General features: G+C 37.2%; 2 protein-coding genes across 2 annotated transcripts; one reads left to right on the forward strand and one right to left on the reverse strand.

Moving 5' to 3' along the window:
- The first annotated feature begins 1695 nt into the window (after nt 1–1695).
- On the forward strand, nt 1696–12442 carry LOC135695507 (ammonium transporter 2). The gene is made up of 9 exons (XM_065214620.2): nt 1696–1855; nt 4074–4163; nt 6156–6386; nt 7141–7244; nt 7841–7978; nt 8330–8542; nt 9394–9532; nt 9937–10152; nt 10897–12442. Exons 1-9 carry the CDS (start codon nt 1834–1836, stop codon nt 11085–11087), a joined length of 1344 nt encoding a protein of 447 aa, XP_065070692.1. The 5' UTR covers nt 1696–1833; the 3' UTR covers nt 11088–12442.
- Nucleotides 12443–13057: 615 nt separating this feature from the next.
- On the reverse strand, nt 13058–15293 carry LOC135695508 (testis-specific serine/threonine-protein kinase 3). Its single transcript, XM_065214621.2, has 2 exons — nt 14421–15293; nt 13058–13677 (listed from the first exon to the last, which is right to left on the reverse strand). The coding sequence occupies exons 1-2, from the start codon at nt 15088–15090 to the stop codon at nt 13373–13375; spliced, it is 975 nt and encodes a 324-aa protein (XP_065070693.1). The 5' UTR covers nt 15091–15293; the 3' UTR covers nt 13058–13372.

Genomic DNA, 15293 nt, shown 5'->3' on the forward strand with positions numbered 1-15293 from the left:
GGCATGGCCCCCTCACTTTTTTGCAAAACAATAAAGCTTTTTTTTAAAACCTTTGTTGTGATTGTTATATTTTCTCTTGGCCCCTCCACTTTCCAACCTGCGTCGGAGCCAATGATATGTATTGTGAATATGTATTAAGACAGAATGTCTGAGGTTCCCAGTGAAAACGTAGCCAAACTGGGCTTTGCAAAGCAAAGATCCAATGGGCTATTAATTTTCATAAACATATTAAAAGGTAAGAAAATTCATTTTACCTAAAAGTAGTTCTAAGATGCTTGTATAGAGAATTTCCTTAATGAATTTCAAAAACGCTGTACACATTATCTTAGATTCTCTGTTTCGTGACTCACAATGAGTTTTTCGAAATATTTACAGAAGATTAATTACAGAACATTAACAGGAATGCGATAACAGTAATGATAGATAATAATAAAAGATGAAAGAGATCGACATGTATTTGAAATCAAAGTCAATTGAAAAAATATGATAAAAGCATTTCCAATTTCATCAACGATATGGCTTCCTTTTAGGAGTGTAGCTGGAGAGATAGGTGTAAATCCTTTGTTAATGTAGACACGAGCACGTGTCTATTTTGAAAAAACTTACTAATTCAGCGGGACAGGAGAAGCTAAGGCCCAATGTTAGGCTGGTGCCGTCGAAACGAAATTCATATTGGGGGGGGGGGGGGCTTCCCATTGTATTGCTTCCCATTCAGTACACTGTTACAAAGGAAATATACTTGACAATTATTTAGGGGTCTCCAGCCGCTTCCCCCGCTCTCGCAGGCACCGAAGAGCGTTGAGAAAAGTGGGGGGCTAAAACCGTTAAAAAAGGGGCTTTTCTGGTAGTTTGATACTTAATATTTGGCATTTTTTGCAAAAAGTGGGCGAAAGCCCCCCCCCCCCCCCCTGCTCCGCGGTGCCTGTCTCGACGGCCCTGTTAGTGGCCAAAAGTGACCTGAGTGAGAGTAGCCAGAAGGGGTCTAGTGGCTCTCAACGCAAATTGTTTGAAACTTTGCCCTTTTCAATACAGGGAGACGACCCTTCAACAAAAAATTTGATGAGTTGTGTCGTTGGCATTGTATCAACCTACTGAAGATTTGTGGTTTGTAGGCACAAGCTTTCTGATCATTGGGAATTGGCGCAAGGATGGTGCTATGGGGTGTCGTCGTGGGGGGGGCACCAGATTGGGAAGACCTGTTGCCTCCTTTCAGTTTAGAAAGTGGTTTAACAGGTTGTGACTCAGCTATCTCTTTTTATGATCGGAAAGATTCCTAGATGCTAACCAATGCAACATTTGTGGCTTGTTGAATAATAAGGAATGTTGCTGAACGTCATATATCCTAACCATTTGCTTAAAAATTTGAGGACCAGTGACCAGTGGATGAGTCATCTCCATGGAAACAGTTAGTTTATATCCCCCACTTTTCTACCTAAACATTTGTATTCATCGTCATATTACGTCAAGGTTGCTTCTATGTGAGTCATTGTCGTGCATCCAGATAGAGACCGTTTTTCATTGGCTGGATGTGTTTTCTAATTCTTTAGTAACCATTTATTCTGTAGTAACCACGAAAACATCGTCGTTGGCGTTACAATGGCGAAGGTATGTCACTATTGTCCTGAATTCAAAACCTATTTTGAAAAGATCTTAACGCTTTGCAGTTTTGAATAAAAGAACTGTTCAGGTTGAAAAAACCGCGTTATGCAGGCGATAGAGAAATAAATAATTCGATTTTTCTCAGCACATTCTGCATTCCTTCGAGAGACACGAAACGTTTTCAGAACGATAAACCAAGGTTTTCTTTCGAATTAAGTTTGGAAGGCTGCTGCAATGGAGTCTTTAATAGTATTATGTAAGTAAAATATAATTTACAAAGTTCTGTACTACACTTCTGTACTACTACAACCAACTATACACTAATAAACTTCCTTCAGGTCTGGTCGACACCCATCGAAAGTGCTTTTGATGGCTAGTGTTGTTTTGTTAATTCTGAGTTGTGATCCACTTGAGGGTTGATTACCCAATGCAAGTATCGTGCTATCCTCGTATTACAACTGAGAAACATCATATTTTTTAAATCGCTACATTTGCAATGATTTAGAATTCGTCGATCTGAGTCTCAACTTTATTCGCGAAACAACATCAAGGCAGTTGGCTTTCTTCGTAACTTTAAGCTTTTTACTTTTTGATGTAGAAAGATAATCCTATATTCAAATCGTTAATAGTTATCAAATCCATCAATAACACCCAGATTTCTAAATTTAGGCCCGTTTTATCACTTGCTGTTAAAATGTTAATTTTATTGTTGGGGACTGATCGACCGAATCTAGTGTCCTGTTGCTCATGGTAGATACCCTTATAGAAAATTGGCCGTAATTGTTTAAGAAATGAAGTATTTTGGTGGGGAGGGGGCAATGCCCATAAAAACAAGCAAATTAGCCAACAAATGACATAATTTACCTACAAAAGCGTGTTTTTAACCGAAAATTTAGCAATTTAGCAGGGGCACTTGCACCCCTCCCCCATCCCCGCAATTTTCGCCACAGGTACAACCAGTCAAGATTGGATGAATTTGTAAGTAAAAGGGTGAGCTGAAAGGTTTTTGGAGATCTCAACATGATGTAAAGGAAGAAAGTTTTCCATTTTGTTGTTTAGCCCCATCAGCCAATTCCTGCCACCTTTTCTTCTAGGGTCCTAATGGTACGTAAATTTAGGCTTAAAGATAAACTGACACGCAAAATTGACTTGACCTCAAATGAAAGCATATCGAGCATAAATACCTGATACATTATTATGTTTTTAATATTCAACACAGTTTTCGAGCTATTGAGCGTCAAAGTTAGCCACCAAACATTTTCCGAGCACGGACGAGTTTGCCCGAGCCTTCCGCATATTCATGACGTCACAAACACCATGTTCACATCACTTGAGCAATACGATGGTCAGGAAGGCCGTATATTTATGACTCTGCGGATGAGCATCGATACATTAATTGAGTGGGTTTTGGCTCCATTTCAACAACCTGATTGGAAAACAGATTATGACTCCTTTACAAACCTTTCATAATAAGATTTGCAAGAATATCGTATTATTCAACGCGTTTGAGGCCCTTTCTCCGTCTTGCAGGACCCAGTGTGTGGCAGGCCAACATATCATATAATGGTAGCGATAAATATATTGGCAGGATTTTTTATTTTCTAGAAATCTAAGTAAAATACTTTTATTTTGTTAAATACGGCTGCTATTAGACTAATTTATCAGGGCTGCCCCCCCCCCCCAAAAAAAAGTTAATCTTGATCTTGGTTAACTTCAATATACGCAGTAAAGATTTCGAATTTAAGTCACTCATTTTCGGCATAATTTTTATTCAATCACATGAAAGATTTTTAGGGGTTAAGAACCTGGTACGATCGGGTCACTATTTGCAGGAAAACAACTTGGTAAAATTTTCAACTCCCAGGCCGCTGCCACCCTGTAACTCGGGTGAACCGATGAGTTTGCCAACCCAAAATAAAATAACGTTCATGATTTATATGGATGTAGAAATAAACTATCGAAGTAATAATTTTTTGAATATATTTGTAAAAGAAGCTTGATTCATGATAAAAGGAAAAGATTCTTACATTCGTCCGCATGATTGACTTCAGAATTGAGAATTTCATCGAGCAGCTAAAAGTGCCTATTCCTTCCAAACTTAAATTCCCTCCTAACGTAACGCAATACCAGCCAGCACATATCCTCTGTACATTTCATTAGCCTCGAATTTTCATGTATCTGGGATCAAAGGCTACGTAGACCTCCTCGAATAGTAACTGAACAAGATGAACTGAACTGTCCAGTCCGTGAGTGATTTCCATTCAAGGAAAAAAACATGGTGTTTGTGACGTCACACGCACTGGTAGGAGGCCATGTCCCTCAAAAATGATAAAATTCTTTATTTCTTATGAAAAACTCCTTTTATTCTTATTGTTTATAAACAATGATGCCCAATCTTTACTTCAGTCAGAGATAAAACGTCAATTAGAAAAAGTTTTTCACACTTTATATAACTGTTTCCTTCTCTTTTCTAGTCGCATTTGTGGGATATACACTATTGCAGCTTGGAGCTTCACAACCAAAGAACACATCTTCCATCATAATCAATAATGTGTTATCACTTGGTAAGGCTAAAATTATCATTTGCCCACCATAGCCTCTCAGTTGAAGCGTGGAATCAAATGTAACATGCAACTTTGCTGTTATTATGGACATCAATGACGTGAAGGTCTTTTGCTGATAAAACCGTGCCACCTTTGTCATGTTTAATCTGCTATACACGCTTTTTTATACAAAAAATCCTTACAAGAAACATCAGGTACAGATTTGCCCAAACTAAGAACAATATAAGAAATAAGGCAGGCTGAAATTCGGCAAAATTCGAAAAATAAAATATCAGCAAAAATTGAATAGCAATAAGGCAACAGAACGCGATAAGCAAAATAGCATTCATTACTTTATCAAGCACATGTTATGTCCAGACATATTCTACAGGAACATACTTAGACTTTTTAACAGTGTTAATGCTATTTTCTCGTTACACGAGGTACTTGAGGTTTGAGTTTAATTAATATGTGAGAACTTTCCCATCTACTCTCAGAAACTCTGGAAGAGCTGCGAGCATGGGGACGAAGCACCAAGAAAAATAAGCATAACAATAGCAAAAAGCAACTCCTTATAATTGCAAGTCTAAATGGGCAGTCGTCCCCTCCCTTTTAGCACTGTCATAGGAATATTCTCCTTTTCAATATTAGCTTCGCTTTCGTGGTTATGACGTACTTAACTTTAGGATATTCATTGCTGCACGCTGTTAGTTAGAGGACTTTTGATTTTGGCGATGGAGCAGAAAACACAAACGAAGAAAGTTTTCTCTTTGTCACGCTCCTTCGGTATAGATCCTGCTACAGAACACTGTCTTCTCCCTTTTGAACTCGTCAGTAATGCTGTTGTTTGTTTTATGAATACAAAAGGTGCTTGTATCCGCACCAAGCACTGTGCACCAGTCTAAAATTGGATGGGATTAAAAGGGCGTTGCCGAAAAATTTTGAGGGCGTTGCTCTCCAGAACGCTGGAAAACACCCCATTTTGATAATACCTTCTTCTTTCTACTTATTACTTACAAACAGTCCGATTCAGAGAAGAAATCAATAACTATAGATATAGATATAATAAGCTTGAGGACCATTAAACACCAAGATAACCAAGTTAGAAAAAACATATAATTGAACAAGACAAAACACCAAGAAAATGAACAAAAAGGGTTCCAAATTAAGAAGAACTGCTATTACATATGACCCGTTAGAGTAAATTTTCCAAAATTGAGTTAGAGTGGACTTTCTAAAAATTTTCAAAGCTATTATTGCAAAAATTGAGGGGGGGGCTAAAGTCCCTGCTAGCCCAATGGTTGTGCGGTGCCTGATCCGCACTCCACAGGATCTATTGAAAAGGGCTGTGGTCCAGCGTCCTAATGATGATGTAGGCATTACTTTAGATGCACACGATGTAGTAAGATATAAAGAAACAAGCCAAGTTACTAACAAGAAAAATTCTCAATGATGACTGGAATTATTGATACTGAAATGGCATCAACACTTACACTCTGAAGATGCATTTTGACAAGGATAAGCATCAGAAAGCTCGAGCTTATTTTCAACTCCATAATCATCATAATTTCAATCAATTCGCAGTTTTGTTTCGTTTCTCTCTTTTGCATGTGAATTACCTCCCGAAACATTGTACAGCCTTGATCACTTTTTATGAATTTGCATTAAGGATAGCCTAGCTACCCTAACACAAATGAAAAACGAATTTTTTTTTGTATATATACAAATCCAAAGAAAATCCTCAAAAATCATCAGCATAGGGGGACTAGTTCCCCCTTAAATTTCCCCCCTACTGGACTAGTTCAACCGTATACGTTAGATGGGCTTTGACCAAAGATCTCTAAGAATTTTAATGGTTCTGTGTTAACCTTCCACCGTTAATATCATTGGAACAAGTATACCTATTTCTTTATGCAAGCAAATGCAATTAAGGCTACTGCTTCAATAGCTTTTCTCTGTTACAGATGTACTAACGCTATAGCCAATAAAATCAATGCCATTTCTTTGTTCTAGTGATATCTGCGATCATGTTTTGGGCAACTGGCTACGCTTTTGCCTTTGGTTCATCTGGTGATTCATTCTTGTCTTACTCTCAGTTCTTTCTAATCGATGCTACACAAGCTGATTTTTCTGCCTGGTTCAAGCATTTCACATATCTCGCTCTCTACATTGCAATTGTCAACGGAAGCTTTGCCGAGAGAATGAGGTTCTGGATCTACCCGTTCCTTACAGTGTTTCTCTCAGGTAAGTCTTGCCTAAAACCATAATAAATTTTAGAGCAAATGGAGTGAGTTTCAACTCGTTCTAGATCAAGAAAAGTGTTAAAACTTTCCCCCAGGCGATGCCTTTAAAGGCAATCAACAGATACTAAAAATGGCCTAAACCATCTGTCTGTCAGCCATCGAAGTATCAGGTTACTCACCTTACAATTTTTTAATTGCTCTTGACTGAGCATGTCTGCACCAGAAAATTAAATGTCCTTTTGCTCTTGTTTCTGTAAATTGTCTCTGAAAAGCAATAAAATGAAGATATAAACTGCCTGCGTCGTAGTAAATTACTATGTTTTCAATAAACTTTCGTCTTTTCTTAGACAGTTGAAATGCTATATTTTCTATAGATAAAGTCGCACCCAACAATTCTCCTACAATATAGATTTTATGCATACCTCGTGTAAATACCAAGCTAGAAGATTTTCTCCTACCTCTGCATGAATCTGGAGCGACGTTTAAAGCAGGTCGAAGTGGTGTAATGTCCAACCATAAACCGTCCATAACTCAAGTGGAAGCATATCCAACCAAGGTTAAATTATGCTGATGATCTGATAATTTACTCGTTTCCTTTGTACGATAGCTTGTTTCTTTTGACCGTGACAAACACCAACCCTTATAAAAAATACCCAGTTTCTACCTCTGCTCTCATCAAGTCTAGCCAAACGTTTCATTTAAGACTTTTCTATGTATGAAAGTAATGCTACTTATGTTTATCCCTTTTTATGCAGGCTTTGTATACCCTGTTTCAACACACTGGGCATGGCACAGCCAAAAGAAAGGTTGGCTTATGACTGAATTCAACACAAGCGACAGCAAATTTATAGTTTATCAGGTAGAAAAGCTTCATTCCCTTCACCTTGAGGGCTACTGTAGTAATGAAAGGATACTAGACCCAGATCCTTTTATCAAATAATGTTATGTCGTCGTTTTGTCATTTTACAAAATAATCATCATCGCTGACGCTGAGTAAAGTAAATATGCTCTCTGTATACCTCTGCAATCTGCCTATTAAGGCCACCTAAATATAAAGTATTAAAACACAACAGCAACAACCTTTGAAAGGCCTTTTATCATGATCACCAGACACCAAGATGTTCTGACAAAAAGATAAACATGACAGTAAAATAAAATTGGAACTTGTCCTGAAGGGCATTGGGCACTCATGGCATTATATTATCCAATGCTAAAAAATTTGTCCGGCATCCTCATGTTTTTTCATTATACTGCTGAACCTGGAAAGAATCCTTCACGCGATTCTCGTAGTAATTATCCTACGTTGAAAGTTTGAGGACTGTACATAAAGGCAGTAATGTGCTTAAGATTAGAATAATTTAAGTTAAAATATATTGGAATAATTTAGTATTGGAATAATTTAAGATATCATTGAACAAACAGTTGCATAATCGATTTCTTTTCTTCTCATTAAAGGATGTTGGAGGTGCTGGTGTCATTCACGTTTCTGCTGGAGGTATTGCTGTAATTGCTGCAATTTTGTTGGGAGCTAGGCCAGCACGAAAGAGCCACGGAGAGAGAAAGCTGAAGGATATTGGGGGCGAAACAAACACGGTATGTTATGAAGCAAGTCGTTATGACGATATGGTACTCTATCCTCAACCCATACAATGAAGTTATTTGAAGATTGCCCTCTCCTCAAAAAAATTTCCAAGTGCCAACCAACGTAAAATGGCCCTCAAGAAGTGGGATTTTATCCTAGGTTGAATTTTGCACTGACAGGGTAGTCTAGTGACGCTGTTTCATCGTTGACGTTACAATTGATTTGCATGAAAAATATGATAAATTTGATCGTGGAGCTTCTATCTACAAGGAAAAATGGAGAGACTAGTTGATTTGCATTGCCAAGATTGTGTTTGAGATTAACTCTGATCGCCAAATTGATTAGATGATTTTTCTCAACAGAACATTTTCCTTGGTGCTTTGCTAGTTCTGATTGGCCTTGGAACAAAAAACGTCATTGAGAATACATCGACACTTCTCCGATCCCGTGCTCTTGTGAACTCATTTTTGGCTGCGTCGATGAGTGGCTTTACATCATTTGCGCTGAAGAGAACCGCTGTCTTTGGAGCTAACTGGAATACAAAAACCCTCCTTAACAGTGCAATAATGGGACTGGTAAGTCAAGCTCGATGTTGTCACGAGTAGCAGTTAGAAACTATATGCATTTTTCCGGCAACTCTACCCCCCAGTAAAGCAATTTATTTTGCATTACACATAAACTTTTCCCAATAAGTGTGCATCCCCTAAAGCTCAAAATTTTTGGCTAACTCAGACAATTATCATTGTTTTTTGGGCGTTCGTGTTATTAGGATGTGTGAGACGCACGGCTTCACTGAATCATCAAAAAAATTGTCAAAAAATGCCAGACAAGCTTGGCCATGCCAGTCTCGATTCGCAGCAACTAACGACATAACACTTACCCTTCCTGCTACGATGTCATATGTCAACGTTTCATAGTTTGGTTTAGATGTATTTTATGAAAAACCAAAGCATCAGTACCATTTTCCTGGCTGGAGAAAAATTTAACCATTTGAACATTCTTCTGGACAGTGATTGACTTGCTATACTAGATTTGCAGATACCTTACGAATCTAAGCAGCTCTGATTTGCTCTTTAGTTTAAATAAATATCAGGCCTATCTAATGATATCAGTGATCAAGGGACAGAAATTGTTTGGTAGGTCACCCCCCCCCCCCCCCTCCCCCATCGATTAAAAAATTTCGGAGTTAAGATTTGTCTGTAAAATTGAAGTGATGATTGGCGTTAGTCCTGTGATCGAAAAGGGTGTGAAATGGGAAACATTCTTTGACCTCAGGTCCAATGTAATTGTTGTGGCGTTATTTCTGATGACGTCACATTATGATTTTGTCGGTGAGTTTAACATGATCGCTCCCCCACGAAATGATCAGTTTCCGCCCCTGTAGTAATCAATACCTTGTGCTTACTCTACCATTTCTGTCTCATAGGTATCCGTTAGTGCTGCACCTGGAAACATGTATCCCTATGCTGCCTTTGCTATTGGGTTCGTTTCTGGCTGTGCCTATGTTGTCTGGAGTGTTTTGCTCAAGACCTGTCGGGTGGACGATATCTCTGATACGATTACAGGTAAGAGTTATCTTTGTGTATGTTATTCTTGCACAGCTTTAGCTTTGATGGAAATTTCTTTCATCCGGTATGCCATTTAGTGCTCGATGCCGTATAGGCAGTGATTGAATTAATGGTGAAGCACGAAGATTTAAGATTGTTTTATGTGCCAAAGCGTTTCTTGCATTTTATGTAAGTCTTTTGTTTTCTTCCATATTGAGGCTTATAACAGATTTCTTTACTGAACGCCTTTCAATTTTAAAAAATCCCAACAGCTAAAAATTTCATAATCATCTATCAAGACATCTATTGTTTCATCTTAAGTTAAAATTTGCTGTGATAATCGAAACAAATCTTAACCTTTGATATGCTAAGGCTATGTCAGTAACAGGTAGATAACCTTGTGTTACCTGTGTTTTTCGTAGTAAACGTCGGTGGAGGTATCTTGGGTGTACTGGCTGGACCACTGTTGACAATAGGTGACGGCGTTTTCTACGCTGGTACAATCAAGACTTTTAACGCTTTTGGACTGAACATGCTTGGATTGGTCGTGTTTTTCTTCTGGCATGCTGCATTTGCTCTCGTTCTCCTTGCAGCCTTTGTATGTGCAAACAGACTTACATACAAGCCCCACAATATTTGTAAGTATTAATTTTTTTATTTCGCTCTGCTGCTAAATTGGCTTTGCCACGACTAACGACTGCGAACAAGGTCGTTGACCAAAGACATTTCAGAACCACAACCAAGGGGTGTAGCTAACAGGGAGTGTACAGGGGTGTGACACCTCCCCAGTTCTAAGTAAGATTGTCGGTAAATCTCCAGTTGGTTCACAAAATCTATATGGAACTGAAATAGAACCTAAATGTTTCTTTATCTACGTCTTTGTCGGTAAACTATACTCCTATGACCCTACACCCCCTAGACTGGAAGGTCAAGCTACGCCACTGTATTACCAGCCTTTTGATTAGTGGCAGGATTTTTGGAATCTCTAGCACTTGAATCTCTAGAACTTTTTTTAGCACTTGAAATCTTATTCATTGCTCAATGCTTTAAATCGATTTATGTAGTGACTTAAAGAATTTTACTTTTTTTCCACGAAGTTGTTCATGCAAGAATATGTAGAATATACTGAATCCAACAGCCAATGACCTAGCTTTATGGGCTTAACAAGCTTTGGAATAAAATGAGGGGATAGTGATTTGTTTAGAACGCACCACTCATCTTTAAAGACAAAATAAGTGTATTTGTCACGCAAAATGGCCAGGGTCATGATCTTAACCCATAAAAATTTGTTTGCACATTGATCTTCTTAGCGTTCTTTCTTATCTTGTTTTCTTCAACACACCCGTTAACAAATATAGAAATTTGTAATTTGCTTATTCCAGCCCATGAAACTGGTTTTGATATCCATGAACATGATGAGCCTGCCTACCCTGCTAAAGAGACCTTCCCGGAAGGAGACACTTCACCAAAGAGCTTGGCTGTTCTTACTGACATGGGAGAGTACAATTTCTATGGGAAGCCGGTGAGGGCAATTGTGAATGGCTCCTTTGCAGAAACAAAGCTGGACAAGTAAATATGATGGGTGTTCCTAACGATTGAATTGACAATTTTTTATAGTTATCATCAAAAATGTCTTCTGCATATTTTCCCAATCATTTTCTTCCTGTGTCCTTTGATAGTGCTAATGTTTACTGAATCCAGCTTGAAAAGGGACAGTCCTAGCTCGGCATGGTGTTGGTAGTACCTTGGGTCGTGGCGTCAATGTTAATTCTTCACTTTACTTCACAATGTTAACTATTTTCTTCACTATTTTTTATCAGCTAATACTGCAGAATATGATCTCTTTTCCTACCAAGTAAACTTTCATATATCTTTAGATGAATTTTTTGAACCATATAATACCTCTCCTTCTTTAGGCCCGTTCTGCTTAAATAGTTATTTCTCTGCTCTAACAGTAATCTGTTGTGTTGACTGAATCTTTGAATAAGATGGATATGTTTGCGAAATTGCCTTTTCAATTTTATGCACAAATTTTGACAAGTCAACAACTGTCGTTTCATGTGTCATTGTAGAGATAATTTTCTTGTCGTGCTTTCAGTATTCAATTAGGCCATGAAAATATTAAAATACAATTGCTGACTTGTGCAGACCAATTTAAAGTTCGCATACAATATTTCCCTCTATCAATTCTCCCAAATTTAAGCTCAAAATGAAAAAAGAAAAGATAAGAAAGACAAAAGAAAAGGCGTATTTTGTAGCTGATTCATCATCCTTTACGTGATTCTTCTCTGCTTGTCTCCTAAAGCTTTAATTTTTAATCATAAATGACGTAATCAAGTGACTCTTCGTGGTTGCAGAAAACTGGTTAGAAAAATTCATTTTAATGTTAAAAAATTAAAAACGGTCGATGTATAGTTGCTGACTTTTGATAAACTTTTATGTACTTTTTTTTATACTCAACGTATCTTTTAGATTATTCATTGTTACTTTTGAAATATGTACCACCTAAAGAGATTGTCATGTAAAATTCCTTCCTGGCGTAAAAGATCTACAAGTAAAAGATCTCATTTATATCACTGAGAAGCTGCTTATAATAGCATACAAATTTTGACGGATTATCAGTCACTAATGTGTCACTAATGACCTTGTACTGGCTGGTCCATTTTCCTGCTTTCTTTTCTGATCTGTTTGATGTGAAAGAACACAACCGAAACATTGTAAATATTATCATATGCTAAAAAGTTTCTTGGAATTTGGTTTCCCTTGGATCTTTGGAGTTCATCAAACATTTGTATTGGATTTACCAATTAGTTGAAAAAACTGTATGAGCATATATTTAACAACTTTGCATTTTGGTAATTTTGTAGCTGATTAGGCATTTTATAAACTACAGAATTCATTTTTGTGGTGTTAATATTTGATATTAGACTCTGTTGGTTTTTCTGAAAATATCACTGAAATTTGGGTTTGGTAAATTGTATTGCATATGGGCTTGCTGCCTTTTCTTCTGAGAACTAAATAGATGAGCCGAGGACAATGAGAAATAAAAAAGAAGGGGTAGAGAAAAGGCCCATGTACTCCAAAACTAATGCTGGTAATACGGGGTTAAGCACTGGCGTAACGGAGATATTCGGGATAAGTCTCTAGGGAAAAACTGAGACGGGGCCATATTTATGGGCTGCAAGAAATTAAGCATGTCAAACACAATAACATGATACGGGATGTAAAAATGATGATATTTCCCTTATTTAACAAAGCTGAGTGATTCGCTTCCGTTAATGAGCTTTTACTCAAGCCTTTTGACTATAAGGTGAACATGAGCGAAATATACAGAGGGATATATGAACAAACAAAATAATCTGGGATCTCTTTGTGATTTGGGGCCCTTTGATAACCAACTAAGGTGCCCTAAACTGCGTTACGCCACTTGAAGCTTTATTTGGAGAGCTTTATCTGTCAGAAATTATTTTTGATAATGTTATACGAACAGTGACAAGTGATAACATCACGTCCGTACAAAATGTCCAGGTATCGAATTTTTTTACACTATAAATTTTTCATATCTTTGAATGCTTAGTGGATCTTCCAATAACGATCGCTTAATTTACGGTTGTCTCCAAGAATTTGTCGAGGAAGACCGATTGATTTTAACAGGTATTGTTAAAGCGACTCCTGCTTCTTAATTTGATGTGACATGTTTGCTTAACATAACAATGCTTTATTTAATCAAATCATGCTTTGATTAGAACTTTCAGCCAACCCTTTTGAGGACATAATTTTTAAAGGAAAGCATGAGATTAAACAAGTTAATAAGATAAGATGAAATATGAATATTTTGAAACTCCAATCAGTCTTAATCTACAAGCCAACTGCTAACCCAACATAATTTCTTTTTGCATCCGCTTCTTCCTTCTTGCTGGCTAGCCATTCGTGATTTAAGATATCATCAAGAAGTGGCCTATCCATTGGGTCGTTCACAAGGATCATTTTAATTATATTCTGCAGCGTTCTTGATGGATGTTGTTTAACCGAATGAAAACTGACACCTTTCTGCATCTTTATGATCTGTTTGGAGTCGCTGAATGGCATGTAACCGATAGTCATTGCATATATCACTACTCCCAGACTCCAAATGTCCACTTTGAACGGGTCATATGGTGTTCCTGCAATGAACGATAAGAAAATCAGATAGATTTCCACTGTGTTATCAACTTTATCTAAAAATTTGTTGTATGTTTTCGTGGCATTTACTTTACATGATATTTCTGCAATTATTAGAAGATTTTTTGCTGCATTGAAATGCTGTAGGAACCCAACAAGTGACCTGAAGGAAATATTGGCTTTAAGATATACTGTTGCTCTTTACATTTGCTGAATCTTTTATGAGACAAAACTGGGTGAACTCTTGAAAAAAACATCATCAAAACCATGTCATCTTGTTTGTAGCCCTAAATGAACTTAATTTTTATTGAGAAAACAAATGTCAGACAAAACAAGACAAAACAACATATTTTATGAGAGAAAACAAAACTACAAAACTCAAAAATTGGCTTTGTGAAAAGCAGACGTACAAAGCAAACAAAGAAAGTGAAACTTCAAAATAATGGCCGATGATTTTAAGCTAGTTAATTTATATTCCCGGATGTTGTGTAAAATAAGCCAATCAGAATCGCGAGCACATGACTGTAAACTTTGCCCAATCAGTGCTGATGCCTTAAAAAATTTTCTTCAATTGGGTCCTGAGGTGAAAGTGAACTCTTCTTGTCTACACAAACGCTGGTTTCATTTTTATTTAAATAGATTCTAAAACTGCTAGATGGAACGTAATTATCCCAAATATGTCACCATTGCAGTCTTTGGCACAATGTGGGTATTCTATTAAATGTTGAAAACGATATCCACTTACCTGACAATATTTCTAGCGGTGCATACGCCGCACTTCCACAGTATGTGCAACTCAATTTCCTTGCCTCGATCTTTCTAGCAAATCCAAAATCTGATAACTTTGCATTGAAATTACGATCCAGAAGTACATTTTCCAACTTCAAGTCTCGATGTACCATATTGTTCTGATGAAGATACTTCAACGCTGATACAATTCCTTTTGTGATCCTTTTAGCTCTTCTTTCCTCGACAAAGTTATGTTTAACTACAAGCCGAAGAAGATCCCCATTCTCAATCTTTTCCAGTACCATATAAACTCTGTCTTGCGCCTTTATAATTTCAAAACATTGCACGATATTTTCATGTCGTGCATGATATGTAATCATTACTTCTCGTGGTAAGAATTTACGCTTTATATCAGACGGTGCCTTTTTACGGTTCACAATTTTGATTGCAACGTCCTTTTTAAGCTTTTCCGAATATCCTCTTTTAACTTTGGCATAGGCACCTTTTCCGATCGTTTCGTATAAATCATATCCAAAATGCTTCATAATTGCTGAATCATCAAAATGTTTTATTTCTATCCTTCTATTGAAGTTCTCATAATGTGAAGCATTTTCATAATTTTCATTTGATGATATCTGATATGAAGTCATTTTCAACTTCGCCTTCTTACTACAAAAATTTCCCATCCTAATAAACAAAATTTAACTTAATTCACTGATTAAGTTTTTCCTATCTTGATTGTGACGTCAAATAGTAAAATGCTTCATTTGGAGTTTGCATTTTGTAACGACAAATAAAAGAATGACATAGACATTTCGACTGGGAAGATGGCTCAGTTCAAAGATCAGATCAAAAGAAGTCCTTTTGCGTGTCAGCCCCCAGTCTCCCT

This window comes from Rhopilema esculentum, chromosome 2, assembly GCF_057945365.1.
Source record: "Rhopilema esculentum isolate cy_ngs chromosome 2, ASM5794536v1, whole genome shotgun sequence".
Classification (NCBI taxonomy): domain Eukaryota; kingdom Metazoa; phylum Cnidaria; class Scyphozoa; order Rhizostomeae; family Rhizostomatidae; genus Rhopilema; species Rhopilema esculentum.

Coding starts and splice junctions, on each gene's coding strand:
- LOC135695507 (XM_065214620.2), top strand. CDS start 1,834: ATGGAGTCTTTAATAGTATTAT. Junction 7,245..7,840: donor GCAAATTTATAGTTTATCAG/GTAGAAAAGCTT, acceptor TTCTCATTAAAG/GATGTTGGAGGTGCTGGTGT. Junction 10,153..10,896: donor ATACAAGCCCCACAATATTT/GTAAGTATTAAT, acceptor TGCTTATTCCAG/CCCATGAAACTGGTTTTGAT.
- LOC135695508 (XM_065214621.2), bottom strand. CDS start 15,090: ATGGGAAATTTTTGTAGTAAGAAGGCGAAGTTGAAAATGACTTCATAT. Junction 13,678..14,420: donor ACCGCTAGAAATATTGTCAG/GTAAGTGGATAT, acceptor CGTTCATTGCAG/GAACACCATATGACCCGTTC.